The following is a 19,015-nucleotide window of genomic DNA, read 5'->3' as shown; positions in this document are numbered from 1 at the left end:
GGAAACTCCCGGTTCCCAGCTTCGGATCAGCGCAGCTCTGGCCATTGCGGCCAATTGGAGAATGAACCATCGGTGGAAGACCTCTCTCTCTGCCTCTTCTCTCTCTGTGTAACTCTTTCAAATAAATAAATAAATCTTAAAAAATCTTAATTTGGCTTGATTTGCAATTCTAGAATCAGACAGCACCCCGTTCTGTGAAATAGAGTACCTGATCCCATGAGTCGAGCAGAAGGGGTTGGTTTTATAGACAGAGAAGGGCCAAAGAAAGCAGAAGCAAAGAACAAAAAGGACATTGGTCCTTCCAGAGTTTTCGCCTGTGAGTCTGGTTTCTCAGAACAGACAGCAGCTCAGTTTCACTTGGGTGAAGTGGACCCCTGGCACGAGTGGCATACTTCTGATTTTTAGTCTGTTCTGTTGGAGCCTGGTGCAGGAGCTTAGTCCAAAACAATAGCCTCTGATCATTTTTACATAACTTCTCTCAACTCCAGCCTTCTAAGCATTGAATAAGAAGAAAAAAAAATTATAGTCAATTGGACAGATAGATACTGAGTTGCCTAAAAATATGAAAATCTGTATGACCCAGCCTAAGGGTGAGCTATAGTGCCTAACAAATCTTTTGAAGTCAGAGATCCAATGTCTTAATCTTTTTATTAGCAAGGTCTCACTTGACCTTGAAATGGAGCCTCTCTTGGGTCACATTTCTCTGCTGTTGCTGTTCCGGGTCAACTCATTTGCCCTTCAATTCCTAATGGAGGAGTCCCTGTTTCTTCTTTCTTGCTATAACCGTACACCTCTGTGTCCAACAAAAAATGGCTTATACAGGTCATGTCTGTAGCCGGTTCATTTCCTGCTGAAGTATGCATGATGCCAAGGGCAGCTCATCCAACGGGGAGTTGGGGGACCCTGCTGCTAATCTGGACTTGGGCTCTAATTGGCTGGTTTGAACAAGCCATTAACTCTCTAGAAAAGAACCTGAGTGTGTGTGTGTGCAACATGAAAACACAGAGGGTGAGAGATGGTGATGGTGGCCGCAGATTGGAGAAAGCATTTTGTTACAGATGTCAACGAGGGCAGCTGGCTTGCCTTGAATCCTTTTTGCCAGCTGAGTAATGAATTATAGTTCAGACACTCAAAAGAAGGGACGGTAAAGCACAAGTTTATTACAGTACAATCCAAACAGGGCCAGTAGAGAGAGCACATGGCCCCCTTTTTTCCTGGATTAGGACTTTACTCCTGAAGTGTGAGGGGTGATGACTGGTAATGTGGCCATGATGCTCGTGATTGACATTTTTGATTGATATCTGGGAACTGTATGCCTGGAACTCTCTGCACATGTGGTTTCCCAGCATGCATTGGGAATGCGCACCATGGCAGGGGCAGGGGGTATGAAACCGCAATGCTGATCGTAGTATAATGATCATATAATGAAGCAGAGTCACTCCAATGTCAAACCGGGTCTCACTGAGCGTGTGCCATAAACTAGACTTTGCTGGTTTGGCTGAGTTCCCACTTTATCAGAATGCTTTCAGTACAAGTTGAACCCAAAGTGAGCATCTTAGGTGGGCCCCTGGTCCCACCCCTGGATGATGGGTTTGTGGTCCCTCCCAGTCACCCGTATCTGACTCTCCACCTGACAGAGACCCCAAAAAGGGAGGCTATGTGACTGGAGAACATGAACACGAGAAGCAAGGAGTTCATTTGCACCGAAGGCTGGCATTGTACAAGGAGAAAGCAGAGAGAGGAGCAAAGATGGATGAGAGAGAGGATGAGGAGCGGGTGGGAGGAAAGGCCACGTTTGTTGGCACAGCAATAATGGTGCATGCTGGTGAGTGCCTGCCACGGATGAGGCGCTGCCTGAAGTGCCGTGCCAGCAGGTTCTCGTGTAAACTTCCCAACTCCCCGAGAGACACCTGCTGTGGTCGGTCCACTTCCCAGATGAGGAAAACAAGCCCAGAGAGGTTAAGGCACTTGACAGGAGCCACGTCGCTAGGAAGAGGTAGAGGCAGGATTTCATCATCTCATGACCCGTGGATAGGATCATGAGAATTCCCTATGTATGTCCGGTTTATCAGTGGTATAGGTGACAACATGGGGCCTGTGATTGGCTCTGAAGTGGGGCACAATCTCGCGGGATTCAGCACTCAACCTGTGCCATCTGTGACAGTTCCAGGCAGTTGGGGTCAGCGCTGTGGTGTAGTAGATTAAGCCTCTGCCTGCAGCGCCAGCATCCCAGCTGGGTGTGGGTTCGAGTCCTGTCTACTCCACTTCTGATCCAGCTCCTTGCTAATGGCCTGAGGAAGCAGTGGAAGGTAGCCTAAGTGCTTGGGCCCCTGTACCAGCGAGGGAGACCTGGAAGAAGCTCCTGACTCCTGGATTCGGCCCAGCTCCCCTATTACAGCCATTTTGGCTTGTGAACCAGCAGATGGAAGACTCTCTTTCTCTCTGACTCTCTCCCTCTCTGTAACTCTGTCTCTTGAATAATAAATAAATCTTTTCTTTCTTTCTTTTTTTTTTTTTTTTTACAGAGTGGACAGTGAGAGAGAGAGACAGAGAGAAAGGTCTTCCTTTGCCATTGGTTCACCCTCCAATGGCCGCCACGGCCGGCGTGCTGCGGCCGGCGCACCGCACTGATCTAATGGCAGGAGCCAGGTACTTCTCCTGGTCTCCCATGGGGTGCAGGGCCCAAGTACTTGGGCCATCCTCCACTGCACTCCCTGGCCACAGCAGAGAGCTGGCCTGGAAGAGGGGCAACCGGGACAGAATCCGGCGCCCCGACCGGGACTAGAACCTGGTGTGCCAGCGCCGCTAGGCGGGGGATTAGCCTATTGAGCCGCGGTGACAGCTAACAAATAAATCTTAAACACACACACACACACATAATTCCAGCCAGTCAACGTCAGAATTGATTTAAATTGGAGCACACCCCATCTGTGTCTGCTGAGAAGTGGAAATGGCTTGGTGGGAGAAAAAAAAAAATCCACACCTGTGATGTCAGAAGGGTGGGTGTCTAAAGGTAAAGGAATTTCTTCTGCTTTTCTTTCTTGTTGTTGTTGTTCTTATTTTTTAATTTATTCAAGAGGTAGAGTTACAGTGAGGGGAGGATACACAGAGAAAGGTCTTCTATCCGCTGGTTCACTTCCCAAATGGCTGCAACAGCCAGAGCTGAGCTGATCTGAAGCCAGGAGCCAGGAGCTTCTTCCAGGTCTCCCACATGGGTGCAGGGCCCAAGGACTTGGGCCATCTTCTACGGCTTTCCCAGGCCACAGCAGAGAGCTGGATCGGAAGAGGAGCAGCTGGGACTAGAACCGGCGCCCACATGGGATGCCGGAGCCGCAGGTGGAGGATTAACCAAGTGAGCCACGGCACAGGGCCCTTCTGCTTTTCCAGGGTACCTTTCACCTCCTCCCTTTGGGGGCCCATGAGCTTATTCCTCCCCAACTGATCAACCGAGCCCCCTCAGAGCACCCCTGTGCATGGCTCAGGCACAGCAGGCCTGATCTAAGCCAGCAAGTACACTGTCTACACGGTCAGCTCCCAGTTTTATTCTTGCAGTGTAGACCTGAGCAGGAACACGAGAAAGTCGGGATACTGGAGGGAAAGACTCCATAAAATCTGCACATTTTGACTTCCTATTTCCAAAGGCTGAGCTCTGGGGCCCCTCTCACGTTTAGCTCTGCCGATTCCAGACTTCTCGAATGTTCCTTTTGCTCGCGTCTGAGGCTCCCCGAGAGTGACTGCATGACGGAATCAGACCCTGAGGAAGCCAGAGGAATCCTCATCTCAGGAGGGCTGAGCGGGCCCCAGAGTCCCGTGTCCCAGGATCCCAGTCCAGGAGGGATCTGGGCCCAGATCAACAACCCCATTCATCTGACTCGTTGACTGTTAGGGTGGGTGGGGGGGACTTCGATGAAAGCTGAGCCGTGTACCCAGTTGGGACAGGGAACTCCTTGGCCATGGGTGCATGGAGAGGTTTCAAATTCAGGGTCAACATCACTCAAGTTCTGCTGACCCTAAGCTGGTTGCTTAACAGCATGGAGAATTGCCTCAGTGTAAGTCAAGGGCACGGCTGGGTTTTCACTGTGGATTTGTTCACTTTTCAAGTACTGAAGGCAAACAGTGACTGTCCTGTCCACTGGGTTTCTCTTTCTCTGCCCCAGCATCTGCCTGCCTGCCTGCCTGGGTCTCTTACGCAGAGAGGCAGCGGAGAGCTGAGCCGGAAGCCTGCTGTCCTGCCTCTCCAGCTCTGTTTGCTTTGGAGTTGAGTCAAGAAGGGGCAGGATCAGACGGGCGGCCCCAGGCCCTCCCCTGCACCGGGATGCCAGGCTCGGGCCCCTGACCTTTGTTCCAGCCCAGGGCCTCCTATAAGTGGGCGGGCCTTGTGCCTGGAGACCCACAGACACACTTGGCTGAGTCCTCCACACGCCCCTTAGGCAATCTCCTCCCGGGGGCTCGAGCCTGGCTCCCGATGCGAGCCGGGCTTCCCGGTGCTGCGGACATGGCCAACAGAACCAACGGCTCCGCCCTGTACTACAGCTACGAATACTACCTGGACTACCTGGACCTCATCCCCGTGGATGAGAAGAAGCTGAAGGCCAACAAGCGTAAGTCAGAGCTGGGGAGCCTCGGGACCACGGGCTCCCTCCCGGCTCTCTCCCCGTTCCCCTCTTAGCTCCGGATGAGGCCACCGGCGCGCACCCGCCGGGCCAGGGAACACGCAGATAGAGTGAGTGGGCTGCGGGGGAAGCTGGCTTCCATAATGAGCCCGCGTCGCCCTGCTGAGAAGCTAAGGTGCTTTGGAAGGAGAATGCTCTTTCAAGGCAGGTTTCTTTTATTATTATTTGTTTCCCAAAATACTTTTTAAACTGTTATTTTCATCTTTAACTAGTTTTTAATAGATTCAGTGTGCTTTGTTGATACAATTCTGAGAACAAAATGCTATTTCCTATTTCTTTCTCCCTTTCTCTCTGCCTTTTTTTTTCAGCTTTTGATATAACATATTTTAAATTTACATTACAGTAAAAATGCTTAATGCTCTGTCCAATAAGAAGTTTAACAAGTGCAAAGCAGAAAGATCCTACCTTAGGGAGAATATAGATCATGGCCATAAATGACCATTTCCCCCATATGCAGTACATTTTAAAGTCATCACAGATCATTAAAACCACAGGAGGACACCATTTTTACCCATTGGTTTGACAAAGGTACAAAACAAGGTTTTTGTTTGTTTGTTTTTAAAGATTTATTTATTTATTTATTGAAAGGCAGAGCTACAAAGAGGCAGAGGGAGAGAGAGAGAGAGAGGTGTCTTCCATCTGCTGGCCCACTCCCCAAACGGCCACAACAGCTGGAGCTGGGCCGATCTGAAGCCAGGAGCCAGGAGCTTCTTCCTGGTCTCCCATGGGGTGCAGGGGCCCAAGGAACCGGGCCATCCTCCACTGCACTCCCTGGCCACAGCAGAGAGCTGGCCTGGAAGAGGGGCAACCGGGACAGAATCCAGCACCCCGATCGGGACTAGAACCCGGGGTGCTGGCGCTGCAGGCGGGGGATTAGCCTATTGAGCCGTGGCGCCGGCCTGAAAAAATATTTTTTTGCTTCAAAAGTATCCTAGTTCTGGGGCTGGCTCTGTGGTGTAGAAGGTTAAGCATCTACCTGCAGTGCCGGCATCCATATGGGTGCTGGTTCAAGTCCCTGCCGCTCCGCTTCCGATCCAGCTCTCTACTAATGTGCTTGGGAAGCTGCAGAAGATGGCCCAAGGGCTTGGGCTCCTGCACCCACGTGAGAGACCCGGATGAGGCTCCTGGCTCCAGCCTGGCCCAGCCCCTGCCATTGAGGCCATTTGGGGAGTGAACCAGCAGATGGAAGTCCTTTCTCTCTCTCTCCGTATCTCTGCCTTTTAAATAAATACATAAATCTATTAAAAAAAAAAAAAGACCATAGTTCTTTAAGAGATTCATTCCAGATTGACTGCAGGGTAGCGGATTCCACTCTACCCAAGTCTCTGAACACCCGGGGTCCGTGACACTTGCACAGAGCTGCTCCTTCAAGCCTTTTTGCTTCCTGTTTGTATCCCTGAGGGCCCCGTCTTCGCGTCTTATCTGGACTCAGTTTTGGTTTTCTCTAGAGGAGAAGTTCAGGGCTAGACAAAAATCACACCACATGGATGAGGTCATTGTCAAGGAAATGGGCAGAAAGCCGGCTTTGTGTGTGTGTGCGTGGGGGTGGGGGGCAGCCGGGAGGAAGCAGCCGTGGAGACACAAGGCGTGTGGACTCCCTAGCCGGCCCGCTGGGCCTGACCCTGAAGCTCTGTTCAGATCCACATCTGAGGCTTAGCCAGGCTCAAGAACTGGAGGGGTGTCCAGGGAGAGCTGGGCCCATGCAGGCCTGCATGGAGGGTGCTGTGTGGAGGCCTCCCAGGCCACCTGGGAGCGGTGGCAGACCAAGCCTTGAGGGTGTGTCAGGGTGGCTGGAACAGCAAGAGGTAGGTAGGAACCTCGTGAGCGCAAGGAAGGGCAAAGAGGGTGCCAGGACAATCATCCTAGAAATGGAAACCCCTTCCTTGTGCCATCATTTAATAGGACCCATCAATCAGCAAGGAAAACAGCAACAGCGAGTAGATATATTTTTTAAAGATTTATTTATTTATTTGAAATGCAGAGTTACAGAGAGGTGAAGCAGAGAGAGAGAGAGAGAGAGAGAGAGAGAAGAGAGAGAGAGGTCTTCCATCCGCTGGTTCACTCCCCAGTTGGCTGCGACGGCTGGAGCTGCACTGATCCGAAGCCAAGAGCCAGGAGCTTCTTCTGGGTCTCCCATGTGGGTGCAGGGGCCCAAGGACTTGGCCCATCTTCTACTGCTGTCCCAGGCCATAGCAGAGAGCTGGATGGGAAGTGGTACCCATATGGGATGCCGGTGCTGTAGGCAGTGGCTTTACCACTACACCACAGCGCTGGCCCTGGTTTTTTTTTTTTTTTTTTTTTTTGTATTTTTGTTTATAAAGATTTATTTATTCAAAAGACAGAGTGAGAGAGAGAGAGACAGAAGGAGAGGGAGACAGCGAACAATAAATCATCCATTTGCTGGTTCACTCCCCAAATGGTTGCAATAGCCAGTGCTGGCCCAGGCAAAAGCTAGGATCCTGTAACTCCATCTGGATCTCCCACGTGGATGGCAGGGGCCCAAGTACTTGGGTCATTTTCCACCGCCTTCCCAGGTGCATTAGCAGAGAGCTGGATTGGAAGCAGAATAATCGGGACTTGAAACAGCACTGATAGGAGATGCTGGCGTCACAACAGCGGTTTAATCCACTGTGCTACAGCACCTGCCCCCAAACCAGTACTGAAGCTGACTGGTATCATCCGGGTGTCAAAAATGAAATATGATCTCATAACACAGCAAAAATGTGTGTGTATGTGTAGGTGTGGGCATGTGTGTATATGTGTGTATGCATGTATGTGCATGTATGTGTTTGCGTGCATGTGTGTTCACCAATTCACCCGCAGAGGTGAAGAGGAACTCTGTCAACGTCCGGGCAACAGATGTGCTTTAGGGAACTTAAGACTCGATGGCGAGTACCCGTATTTCGGAGGCCAGTCTTCACTCGGGTCTTCAAGCTCCAGTATGCGCATTCAGAAGGTCAGGTTCATTCCTGACTTGGTTAAAGACAAGTGATGCCGCGGACAGAGTAGCAGATGCAACAGGAGCTGATTTCTGTCGCGTGGAAAAGTCTGCAGGGCTGGGGCAGTGAGTGGGGCCCACGGAGTCCTCCCACCCTGCACCCCATCCCGCATCCTCTTCTTCCACTGTGGCTTGGGCATCACGGCTGTGTTCCAGGCAGTAACGGACTAGGAGAGGGCCCACGTCCTGAAGTCTAGCCATCTCTGTCCGTGGTCTCCCAGCGGCTGCCCTGGAAGCCTGCACTCACATCTCATTGGCCAGAACCCCGTCACCTGGTCCCATCTGGCCGCACAGGAGTCTGGGAAATGTGACCTTTATCACAGGCAGCCCCTTCCCAGCGGAAAACAAAGGCTCATAGCTGTGGGAACACAAGCGGGCCCACACCAGGGTGGGCAGCCAGCTGTGACGCCACGGTCGCTCTATTCACGTCGTATGTGTTTGTGAGCCTGCAGGATGCAGTCATACGACCACAAAGCCAGAAATAAGGACTGGAGTTCTGCAGAAATCATTCCACAGCCATGGGTTTTAGATACACGGGTTCTGCCGTCCTCCCAACACCCTCTGTAACAGGCGCCACTCTCCCCCTTTTGCAGACAAGCGAACTGATGTAAAATCCCACCTTGCCCAAGATGGCACTGCTCGGAGCCAGAACTGGAGCTCAAAGCCGCTTACCTCTGCACTTGGGCTCTCTACCCTGCATGTGTGTTCGGTCCCCAAAAAGGGACAGATCTTGACCTTGACCTTCTAGGCTCCTGGGCCCCCCTGTGAGAGTGTGTGTGGAGGAGCGCTCACCGTGCGTTTCAGCAGTTTTCACTCAATAACACTAAGGTGGCTCCCAGGAGGGCACTTTTCAAAATTTAAGGAAAGCACTTAGTACAAACAGCAGAAACTGCGCACGGATTTCAAAAAGCTTTTGCACCAAGATAAACATGGGTATCTCAGTTTCCGTGAACTTTTTTTAAAAAAAATTTACTTGAGAGCCGGCGCCGTGGCTCAATAGGCTAATCCTCCACCTTGCGGCGCCGGCACACCGGGTTCTAGTCCCGGTCGGGGCGCCGGATTCTGTCCCGGTTGCCCCTCTTCCAGGCCAGCTCTCTGCTATGGCCAGGGAGTGCAGTGGAGGATGGCCCAGGTGCTTGGGCCCTGCACCCCATGGGAGACCAGGAAAAGCACCTGGATCCTGGCTCCTGCCATCGGATCAGCGCGGTGCGCCGGCTGCAGCGGCGGCCATTGGAGGGTGAACCAACGGCAAAGGAAGAGCTTTCTCTCTGTCTCTCTCTCACTGTCCACTCTGCCTGTCAAAAAAAAAAAAAAAATTTACTTGAAAGGCAGAGATAGAGAGGCAGAGGCAAAAGCAGAGAGAGAGAGAGAGAGAGAGAGAGAGAGAGAGGGCATTTGCAAGTTCACTCCCAAATTGGCTGCAACGGCTGGAGCTGTGCCGATCCGAAGCCGGCAGCCAGGAGCTTCCTCCAGGTCCCAGGTGCAGGGGCCCAAGCACTTGGGCCATCTTCTACTACTTTCCCAGGCCATAGCAGAGAGCTGGATCGGAAGAGGAGCAGCTGGAACTCAAACCGGTGCCCATATGGGATGCCCACACTGCAGGCGGCAGCATTACCTGCTACGCCACAGTGCCAGCCCTCCATACACTTTTTTGAAATGCCCTCTTGCGAGCAGAGAGTTGGGTTAGTTTGCTGACTCCCAATTAGGATGAGAAATCCCCCAATGTGAGGTGAAGCCTCAGCCATGCCTTCCAGAATGTTCTTTTCCCGTCACCTTAGTTGGTGTCTGCTCCTCCCTGATCCATCAGGGTGCAGCCGAGCCGGGAGCCGGAAGGGAGAGAGGGAGGTGGGGGAAGGGAGAGGGGAGGGAAGGACAAGGAGAAGGGGAGGCAAGTGGGGGGGGGTATTCTCCATAAGGGGACCAGCCTGGTGTCACCCCCGCCCCCGCCCCGTGTTGTGAAAACAAGCCCGTGGGTGTTGCGGCTCTTCCAACACGGGAGTGGCGGTTCTTTGCCCCTGGAACAAAATGTTCTCTCTGAGCATCTGGGCGAAGCTTCAGGAAGGAGACAAAAGGAATGCGATTTCCTTGGCTGCCTCTCCCAAAAACACGACGAGAGCAAAGTTCCGGGCGCAGGGCAGGGCGAGCGGCCACCCAGCGTCTTCTGGGTCCCACCAAGTTGATATCTTGCTTCTCTGAGGACGCCGTGTTCCGGGAATGGTGGCTTCGCATTTCCTGCTCTGGGCTGGAGAAGGGGGACCGGGAGCCTGAAATCCCTTCCTGGGTGGGAGCCCAGCCCCCGCAGCCCAGGAGCATGCGCACTCTGCTACTGTGACACCCGGAGACTAAGCGGGGACTCCGGGCCGGCACAGCAGCCACAAAGTCGGGGGCTCTGTGCTAAGGTCCTAGAGCTTAGGACAGAGAACCTCACTTCCTGTTTCCTGGAGCCCAGGGTCCCGATACAGTGTCATGCCCAGGGTGCCACCATCAGTTTCTCCGCTCAGGCATGGAGAGGAGACGATGATGTGGGAGCCAGGCTGGGTGGGGCTCTTTGCTGCCTTTTTGTTTGTTTTAATGCTTATTCATTTATTTGAAGGTCAGGGTTACAGAGAGAAAGAGGGAGAGACAAAGAGGGAGAGGGAGAGGGAGAGAGAGAGAGAGAGAGAATCTTCCATCTGCTGACTCACTCCCCAGATGGCTGGAATGGCCAGGGCTGGGCCAGGTCGGAACCAGGAGCCAGGAGCTTCCTCTGGGTCTCCCACGTGGGTGCAGGGGCCCAAGCACTTGGACCATCTTTCACTGCCTACCCTGGCGCACTAGCAGGGAGCTGGATCAGAAGTGGAGCAGCCAGGACTTGAACCAGCGCCCATATGAGATGCAGGCACTACAGGTGGCGGCTTCACCCTCTGTGCCACAGCGCCGGCCTCCTCTTGGCCGCTTTCAGTGGTGTGGTGTGGTGGGCGCGGTGATTCCTTTGACAAATGCTCGCCTTTGCCTGACGCTCTGTTTTCGAGGTTCACTGCGGTGTCCCAGCTGGGCTCTTCCAGGGCCTCAGTTTCTCCCTCCGTCTGTCTGGGGTCATAGAAACTGACTCCTTTTACTGGAGCACAGTCACCACCCACCACCCCCACCTGTGGCCCCAGCTCCACAAACACTCAGTGGGGTACGGCCCTTCGTGGCCTCTTTGGCTTTCGACGAAAGTATCTAGGACGTCTCTGGCTCAGGTCAGCCATGCGGTCTGGACAAAGATTCTTGCAGCCTCTCTAAGTAGGAGCCTCATGCCTGGGCCCACACGGACACCGCCCAGGAACATGACAGTTCCCTTAACAGCTGGGCCTCGCCAGCCAGGGTCTACCCGGGGTCCCTAAGAGGCCAAGAGGGTTTTGTGGTTTCCCCTCTGCCTTGGGCCACACATACAGCCAAGAGTGCCGGCTGCAGAGTGTGCATTGCTTCTTGCCACAGCCGCAAGGTGAGCCGTCCCCTGGAAAAGAGAGTGCAGCTCCTTCCTGGGTTGTCTGCGGAGCCAGGCACCCGACTGCCTCCAGGGCAACCTGGGGGCTCAGGGCACACCTTCCTTCCAGGTCTCCAACCCCTGGGGTCTCCAGGCTGCTCCGGTCAGGGTCAACACCACCTCCATTCCAGGAACTGGCGTGTGTGTGTGTGTCCATCTGTCTTACTGCCCTGCACTTCTCACATCCTTCCTTCTGCCAACCTGCAGCAGGGGCAGCCCTGAACGCAGACCCAGGGGCACCATGCGTCTGCCTGCACTGGTCAATCACACAGACCCGGTGGCTGGCGGGTCCCTTCCCCAGGTCACTGTCATCGGGAACCCCTCCCAGTGCTAGTGGCAAGAGAGGTGGGGAGGGGCGAGAAGGGCTACACTCGGGCGCCCTGGCCGCAAACCCACACTCAACCGCCTCTGCTCCCCCCGCAGACTCCATCGTCATCGCCTTTTGGGTGAGCCTGGCCGCCTTTGTGGTGCTGCTCTTCCTCATTTTGCTCCTCATGTCCTGGTCGGGCTCCCCGCACGGGAGGTGAGTAAGAGGGGCTGGGAACAGCTCCGCGGTGGGGGTGCAGTCCGCCCCAGAAAGGGAGGATTCAGGGGAAGGAGCTGGGGACCGTGGAGCGCAGTCCGCATGGCTCCCCTTATAGTCACGTGCACACGACAGCAGCTCACTCGCTCCGCGGCAGACTGCATGCACGGAGCTCCCACGTCACCTGGGATCCCCAGGGCGCCTTCTCTGTGTTCCCACTGTGAGGTCCCAATCGCCCGTGGCGTTCAGTACAGCCATGTGCTGCACGGGTCTGCAGCCGGGGAGCAGAAGAGCGAGCCCCTCCCCTCTGGGCTTGCTGCAAGTTCTCTGGTTTGCACAGCAGCGAACTCGCCCGAGGACAGTTCTCCGAGTGGTGTCTCCGCCACTTAGTGCAACTTCACTGCATGTGAAATCCAGACAGGGAGGATCTTCTATGGGAACAGGAAGCGGGTTACTGGATGCCCAGGGCTGGGGAGGAGGGGGGAGAGCGGCTGCTCTTTGGGGGTGGGGGGTAATGGTGAAAATGTTGATTACAGCTAGAGGACTGAATTGTACGCTTGGAACCGTACAATTCAGCTCCACCCCCTGCAAAGATCTCTCTCAATGAAGCCGTAAGAAAGAACAAAGCCAACACTGACCCCACGTGTGGCTGAAGTCACGCCCCCTGACTCCCCCGGAGAACGGGCCCCTAGCCTAGGCACATTCGGCCACTCTCTCAGGGGCTGCTGCCATGGCTGTAGTTTCACTGGAGGCAAACGTGGGAGCCACAAGAAGTGATTCAGACCCAGCTTGGGCTGTGTTCTTCCCGGTGCAAGAGGACTGGCTACTGCTGTCCGAAAGGACTTCCGCCATAGGGAATGGGACCGGGGTGGGCAGCTGACCCGGAGATGAGCTGGGGCCAGCGAGATCACCAGCTCTGCACCTGGGAGCTGGGAGACGGAGCAGGAGGCCACGGTAGACCAGCCTGCCCATCACAGACCCGAAGCCTTGGGGAGCAGAAGCCAGGACGAGGCACAGGCGGCTGGGCAGCACAGACAAGCAAGCCGGGGGAGGAGACGAGGGGCCCCGGGAGAACCGGAGGGTAGCGCCCCTCCCTGATGCTCGTGCATTTACAGGCTCCTCCGGGGGTCTTCTCCGCTGCCCGCCTGTCCACCCGCGGCGACCCGCCCACCAGGTGTACTCCCTTCCGGTCTGCTCTGGGTACCTCTGGGATGGTTTGTGAAGGCTGTCAGCCGGCCCCACTCGGGGGAACGTTCTTGGCCCCAGCAGGCTCACAGGGGCTGTCCCTGCCAAGCCCAAGTTCAGTGGACACTACAGCCCTTGTGAGCTAGAGTTGTTTGTTTTGCTTTTTCCAGACTTAGTGTTATCTATTTGAACAGCAGTGATAGAGACAGATAGATTCTCCATCTGCTGGTTCACCCTCCCCAAGCCTGAGTTGGCTTGGGGTGTGGGGATGACACCGCCGTTGATACATGGCTGGATACAAGGCCAAGCTGCCCAGCCCCCACTGCAAGCGGACAGAGGAGGAAGTGACCTTGAGGGTGAGGCGGAGGCCCGGCTCCCTGCCTTCTGCTTCCTCTGCGCTCTGTGCTCTGGCCTGGCCTCCCCTGGGGCTCGCCACTCCCTGGGCCGTGCAGGCAGGAGACAGGGGAGCGCCCAGCCGTCTCCTCTGATGCCGCCTCCCCTTCTGCTCTGTCCGCAGGAACAGCCCTCAGCCCCGCCACCCGTGCCGGTGGAGCCACAGCCTCACCCTCCCCTCCTGCCTCCGGCGGGCCCACCAGAACAGGGTCAAGGAACCAGGAGGCAGAGCTGGCGCCAAGCAGAGGCTGCAGTGTGACGGCTCCCCAGCTTTGCCCCCTATGGCTGCCACAGCCCACCCCGCGCTCGCCCACGGGGGACCCCACAGCATCAGCTGACATCAGGAGCAGGTGCAGCGAGCACGCCCAGGAGACATAGCCTCGCCACTGTAGAACCGAGGCCAGTGAACGGCACCTAGGCCCAGGGAGCTGGGGACCTCCAAGCCGCCTGGCCACACCCAGGTCTCTACAGCCCACTCACAGGCAGCAGAGCGCAGGTGGGCCCAGGGCTCGCCAAGGCAGCGCAGCACAGCAGCTGGCTGAGGCTTGCACACGGCCCCTCCAGCGCAGGGCAGATGCCCCGGATGCGACTGGTCTTAGTGTGTGTGTACTCTGCTTGGTTACTGACTGGGTTCAGTGTACTTAAAGGAAAGGGAAGGGAAATAAAATGTATACACATGGAGATGAGAAACCCTTGTGTTTGCAGTTCTGATTACGCCACTTCATCGTTCCTCCTGGAACACTATTTTTGGATTTATTTTATTTATTTGAAACGCAGAGTGAGAGACAGACAGATCTTCCATCTGCTGGGTCACTCCCCAGATGGCCACAACAGGCAGGGCTGGCCAGGGCCAGGCTGAGACCAGGAGCCAAGGAGTCCATCTGGATCTCCCATGTGGGTGGCAGGGGACCAAGCACCTGGGCCGTCCTCTGCTGCCTCCCCAGCCGCGTCAGCAGGGAGCTGGTTCGGAAGCAAAGCAGCCAGGACTCAAACTGGCACTGTGCAATGGGATGCCAGTGTCGCAGGTGGTGATTAACCACAAGGCTGACCCTCTTCTGAACATCCCATGCCCCTGGGCTCACCTGGCCCAGCTGTGCCAGTGTGGTTAGGACACCTGGGAGGCCTGCAGAGCCCACAGCCCAAGATGGAGTAGTATCCACACCGCCAGCCCAGCTGCAGCCAGGGACCTGAGTCACACCCAGCATCGTCCTCACAGACTTTTTTTTTTTTTTTTTAAAGATTTATTGTTAATTTATTTGAAAGAGTTAGAGGGAAACAGAACGAGAGAGAGAGGGAAGGAGAGAGAGGTCTTCCATCCACTGGTTCATTTCCCCAAATGGTTGCAATGGCCAGAGCTGAGCTGATCTGAAGCCAGGAGCCAGGAGCTTCTTCCAGGTCTCCCACGTGGGTGCAGGGGCCCAAGGACTGGGGCCATCCTCCACTGCCTTCCCAGGCCACAGCAGAGAGCTGGATAGAAGCGGAGCAGCCAGGACTAGCCCACATGGGATGCCGGCACTGCAGGCCAGGGCTTTAACCCGCTGCACCACAGCGCTGGTCCCAACCTCACAGCCTTTCAGGACAGAGTCCATGCCCCAGAGGGAGAATCAGCCTCCAAAGCTGGCACCAAACACCGGGAAGCTGGCAGGAAAGGCCCCCGTCTGGGTCAGCATCACGTGGCCTCGGATCTCAGGTTCCCAAGGACTCAGCTCTCCACCCACAACAGTGAGGAAGGCAGCGAGCGGCATACACGAGGCCCGGGACACCACAGCACCCCGGCTTGCAGGGGGCAGCTGGTGGGCTCTGTTCCTAAAGTAACTGTTCCCGGATCGGACCGGGGCATCTTAGATACACTTGTCCCTTGGTAGCCACGGGGGTGGGTTCCACAGACCCCTCGGTTACCAAAATCCAGGGACGCTCACGGCCCTTGTACGAAACGCCGTGGTGTCTGCATGGAACCCGCACACAGCCTCCTGAGGACTTTCAGTCAAGTCTAGAAGTCTTGAAGATTTAACCTGACGCAAACGCTGCGTGAGCAGTGGTTACGGCCATCGCCTAGGGACAATGAAACAGTCTGTTTCTGAACCAAGGTCGGTCCGGCTGTGTGGGCGCAGACCCGCGAACACGGAGGCCGTGGGTTGTAAATTTCCCAGGACAGGTTGACAATCACCTGGCCGGCAACAGGCTGTGATTGGTCGGGGCATAGACCACCCCTTGACCAGATTAGCTGGTCTTGGCTATATAAGATGTTGTACCAACTGAAATAAAGGAGTCTGCAGGCTGCTTGCCTCAAGCCCGCTTTCACCTGACTCCCCGGGTCTGTGTAGACACTGGTCTTCCTCGCCTGGCTGCCGGGAAGTGAGCCGCACACCAGGGCGGTGGGTTTGAAGGGAGACGAGGGAAGGGGAGACAGGTGGGCTCGAGGTGCAGACCCGGGGCAAGCTGCTCGAAACCTGTCTGCACTTCATGGAGCTGCCACTCAGTACCTGTCGCCACCCAGCGTGGCACCTGCTGCACTGGCTCCCGCCCCCTATGACGCTCCAGGCGGGCAGCGCACTGCTAGGGGAGAAGGCAGGGGCCGAGCCGCTAGCTGGCACAGGGACACTCAGGGAAGGGTAGGCTTCGGAAGGCCTGGCAGCCTCCCCTCCCCCAGGGCTCACAACAGGGAGGGCAGGGTGTCCCCCGCCCCCAGGGCTCACAACAGGGAGGGCTGGGTATCACCAGGTCGGCTGGGCGTCGCCAGTCAGGCAGGGACTCCAATCTTGCCCAGTGCCTGGGAGCTCAGGCCCTAGGAGACGGCTGACAGAGCCACAGAGGCCCACCCCACGCGCGGCCCCTTCCCAACTCCAGGGGCCTGGGCTGCCAGAGCACCCCTGGCCATGCCTTCCCAGCCAGCACCCCTTTGCGTAGGGAAGTCGGGGTGCTAGTAAGCCAAGGAACCTCAATAAACGTGCAGAGGAGGGAACCGCAGAGAAGCGGAAGGGGACGTGGCCTCGGCTGGACCGCGCACCGTGAGTCCAGCTGAGCGGAGCAGAGAGGTTCCAACCCGGGCATCCTCAGAGAGCGCCGCCAGGGGACCGCAGTGGACCAGGCCGGGGAGGGCGATGGCCCTGGCTTCCCACGGCGACCCGACTCGTGGGGGAGGGCAGACGGGACCCTGCCGCTCCGTGTACCGAGTGGGCGAATAGGACAGCCTCGCCCTGGTGACCGAGTGTGCGGGGGGCCTCTCGTGAGAGGCGAGAGCTCCATCCGGGAAACACCAGACTGCTGGTGAGAACCGTCAGCTCCACACTAACGTCCCGACCCCCGGTCTCCGCAGGGCAGCGCGTGCCCGCCACCACCTCTGAGGGCACACGCAGCGCCTTACAAAAATAGACATTTATTAGCCAAAGCAGAGAAAACGCAGACCTCCTCTGAGCCGCGGCGTCTCCCCCGCAGGGCCACGGCGCCGGGAGGGCTTCGGTGTCACCCTTCCCTGCAGGGACGGCAGGACCTCGCTTCCCTGCAGCTCCCGCGGAACCTGCTCTGGCTTCTCAGGGAAGGAAAGCCGAGTCTCTCCGTGCGTCCTAACCCACCCGACGTGTCTGCCAATGCAGCTTCACGCCCGTGATGCCACCTGCACGGCCCGCGTCCCCTCAGCGCGTGTCACCTGCAGGATGGGGCCCTGGGCCGTGGCGGGTGAAGTCCTCTCACCTGGCCTTGTCCGGGAACTCAGTCCCCGCGCTGCACCTGCCGCTGCCGTGGCTGTGACTTCCCTGTCAGTCCCGCAGACCCTGGCGCCCGGGCCGAGAGGCGGCGAGGCCCGTGCAGAGCGCCACGATGGCCTCCTCGCCGGCGCCCGGGGCGCGCTCTGCGGCTTCACAGACCATGCGGACGTGGGCGCGGAGGGTGTCGGGCTGCGGGGCCCCCAGCCACAGGTCCTTGACGTACAGGGACACCAGGAAGGCCGCAGAGGCTGTGGAAGAGGGGACAACCAGGAGGTCAGGACAGGCCACCCATCCACAGTGCTGGGGCTCAGCCGAGCGCCCGCACAAACCACCACACATGTGGGCGGCCCACGGGAGCCTGGGGACAGGACAGGAGCCCAGCCTCTGCCTAACTCTCGCGTCACCTAGCGGGCAGCCCACAGGAGCCTGGGGACAGGACAGCAGCCTGGCGTCTGACTAACTCTCGCGTCACCTAGCGGGCAGCCCACGGGAGCCTGGGGACACGACAGGAGCCTGGCGTCTGCCTAACTCTCGGGTCACCTAGCGGGCAGCCCACGGGAGCCTGGGGACGGGACAGGAGCCTGGCGTCTGCCTAATTCTTGGCGTCATCTATGTTGTTCATTACCTTTAGGCATCTGCTAAATGCCCAGCATGTACACCGTGCGTGCATGTGTGTGCTCGTGCAGATACACGTGTGTACATGTGTGCTCGTGCAGATACATGTAGGTGCCTACTTGCAGAAACGTGTGCATACATGCATATGTGTGTGCTTGTGAGCAGATGCATGTGTAAGTGTATCCTACATGCTGATACATGCACGCGTGTCTGTTCGTGTGTGTACATACGTGTATGTGAGCACACACACCCTGGCCGAGAGGAACAGGAATCTTCATCAAAAACCCCGGCTCTGCAGGGTGGCAGAGTCCCTGGTGGGACACGGAGTTCACGGGAAGGGGTCCCCGCTAAGGCAAAGACCCCTCGTTCATCCCAGGTGAGGAGGGCTCAACACCTCCCCGCCTGAGGGAAGCGGCTGCTGCGGCCTGAGTATCCGCAAGGGGGCGTGTGCTGGGAGGCGCCGGAGGCAGGGGACTGAACCCGGCGGCGGTGTGCAGAGGTGAGGCCTCGGGCAGTGATCAGGGGCAGGCGAGGGAGAGGCCAGCAGACATGCGTGTGTGCTCCTCCTCCTGACACGTGGCCCTCGGCCTTGGGTCTCCAGATCCCATCTTGGGGGAGGGGGGGTCTGGCTCGGCAATGGGGAAGGGCTGAGAGGGGACACCCGAGCTGTCACCAAGGCCGCGCCGGAGGCTCCAGGGCACGGGAGTCACCGCCCGCTCCTCCCCTCAAGCCTCTCAGCTTCCCGCCCCGGAGCGCGCCTTACCTCGAGAGGCCTCGTCCTTCCCGGGCAGACAGGAAGCGCACAGCGCCTCGACTTCCGCGTGCCAAGGGCTGGCTGTGGTGGTCCCGGCTGCCAGCAGCTGCAGCATGACGGCGTTGAAGAGGCAGGCCACGTCCTGCGCGGGCCCGGCCAGGCCCTCGGCCCCACAGAGCTGGCTGTACAGCACAAACAGGCCGCTCTTCACGGTGCTGTCCCCGAGCAGGCTGGCCACCACCGCCGGGTGTGGCAGAACGTGGCTCCGGAGCCAGCCCAGGAGTCCCGCGGCCTCCGGCCTGCTGAGCGAGCGCCCGGCCAGCGAGCGCAGCACCCAGCTGAGCACCAGGGCGGCCGTGGCGTACGCGGCGGGCGGGGCTTCGCTCTCGGGGGGCTCCTGGGCAGGGGCGGCGGGGACCACCGGCCCCCAGTGGGTCAGTATGGAGCGCAGGTGGCTGCGGCATGTCTCCAAGCTGGACGCCTTCAGCTCAGGGTCGGCCGTCTCCTCCGCCTCCCCCAGCCTCCTCTTCCGGCCGCGCGGGCCTTTGGCTCGGGCTGGCCCAGCGGGCTTGCTCTTTTCCTTGAGCATTTCTGTTAAACACACAGAACACAGACAGTGAGACCGGCGTCCCTCCGTCCCTAGAGAACCCGGCGGGGGTGGA

At 57.3% G+C, this 19,015-nt stretch overlaps 2 protein-coding genes across 5 annotated transcripts in view; one reads left to right on the top strand and one right to left on the bottom strand.

Moving 5' to 3' along the window:
* Positions 1–4,309: 4,309 nt before the first annotated feature.
* MRAP (melanocortin 2 receptor accessory protein) lies at positions 4,310–13,970 on the top strand. Its single transcript, XM_002716695.6, has 3 exons — positions 4,310–4,601; positions 11,603–11,702; positions 13,405–13,970. The coding sequence occupies exons 1-3, from the start codon at positions 4,466–4,468 to the stop codon at positions 13,616–13,618; spliced, it is 450 nt and encodes a 149-aa protein (XP_002716741.4). The 5' UTR covers positions 4,310–4,465; the 3' UTR covers positions 13,619–13,970.
* Positions 6,737–19,015, bottom strand: part of URB1 (URB1 ribosome biogenesis factor) — a 79,752-nt gene continuing 67,473 nt past the window's right edge. For 2 of the 4 annotated variants that reach the window (XM_089330589.1, XM_070071878.2), the window contains exons 38-39: positions 18,363–18,944; positions 16,641–17,232 (exon numbers count right to left, since the gene is read on the bottom strand). In XM_089330589.1, coding sequence (XP_089186715.1) covers positions 17,036–17,232; positions 18,363–18,944 — 779 coding nt within the window. In that variant the 3' untranslated portion in view covers positions 16,641–17,035. Of the gene's footprint in view, positions 6,874–14,498; positions 14,748–16,640; positions 17,233–18,362; positions 18,945–19,015 lie in introns of those variants that run through there. The other 2 variants (XR_011387734.2, XR_011387733.2) reach the window with 2 other exon arrangements.

This window comes from Oryctolagus cuniculus, chromosome 4, assembly GCF_051225735.1.
Source record: "Oryctolagus cuniculus isolate XC-2025 breed Fujian yellow rabbit chromosome 4, ASM5122573v1, whole genome shotgun sequence".
In the NCBI taxonomy this organism is placed as follows: Eukaryota; Metazoa; Chordata; class Mammalia; order Lagomorpha; family Leporidae; genus Oryctolagus; species Oryctolagus cuniculus.
This window is presented reverse-complemented; position numbering and strand designations above follow the sequence as displayed.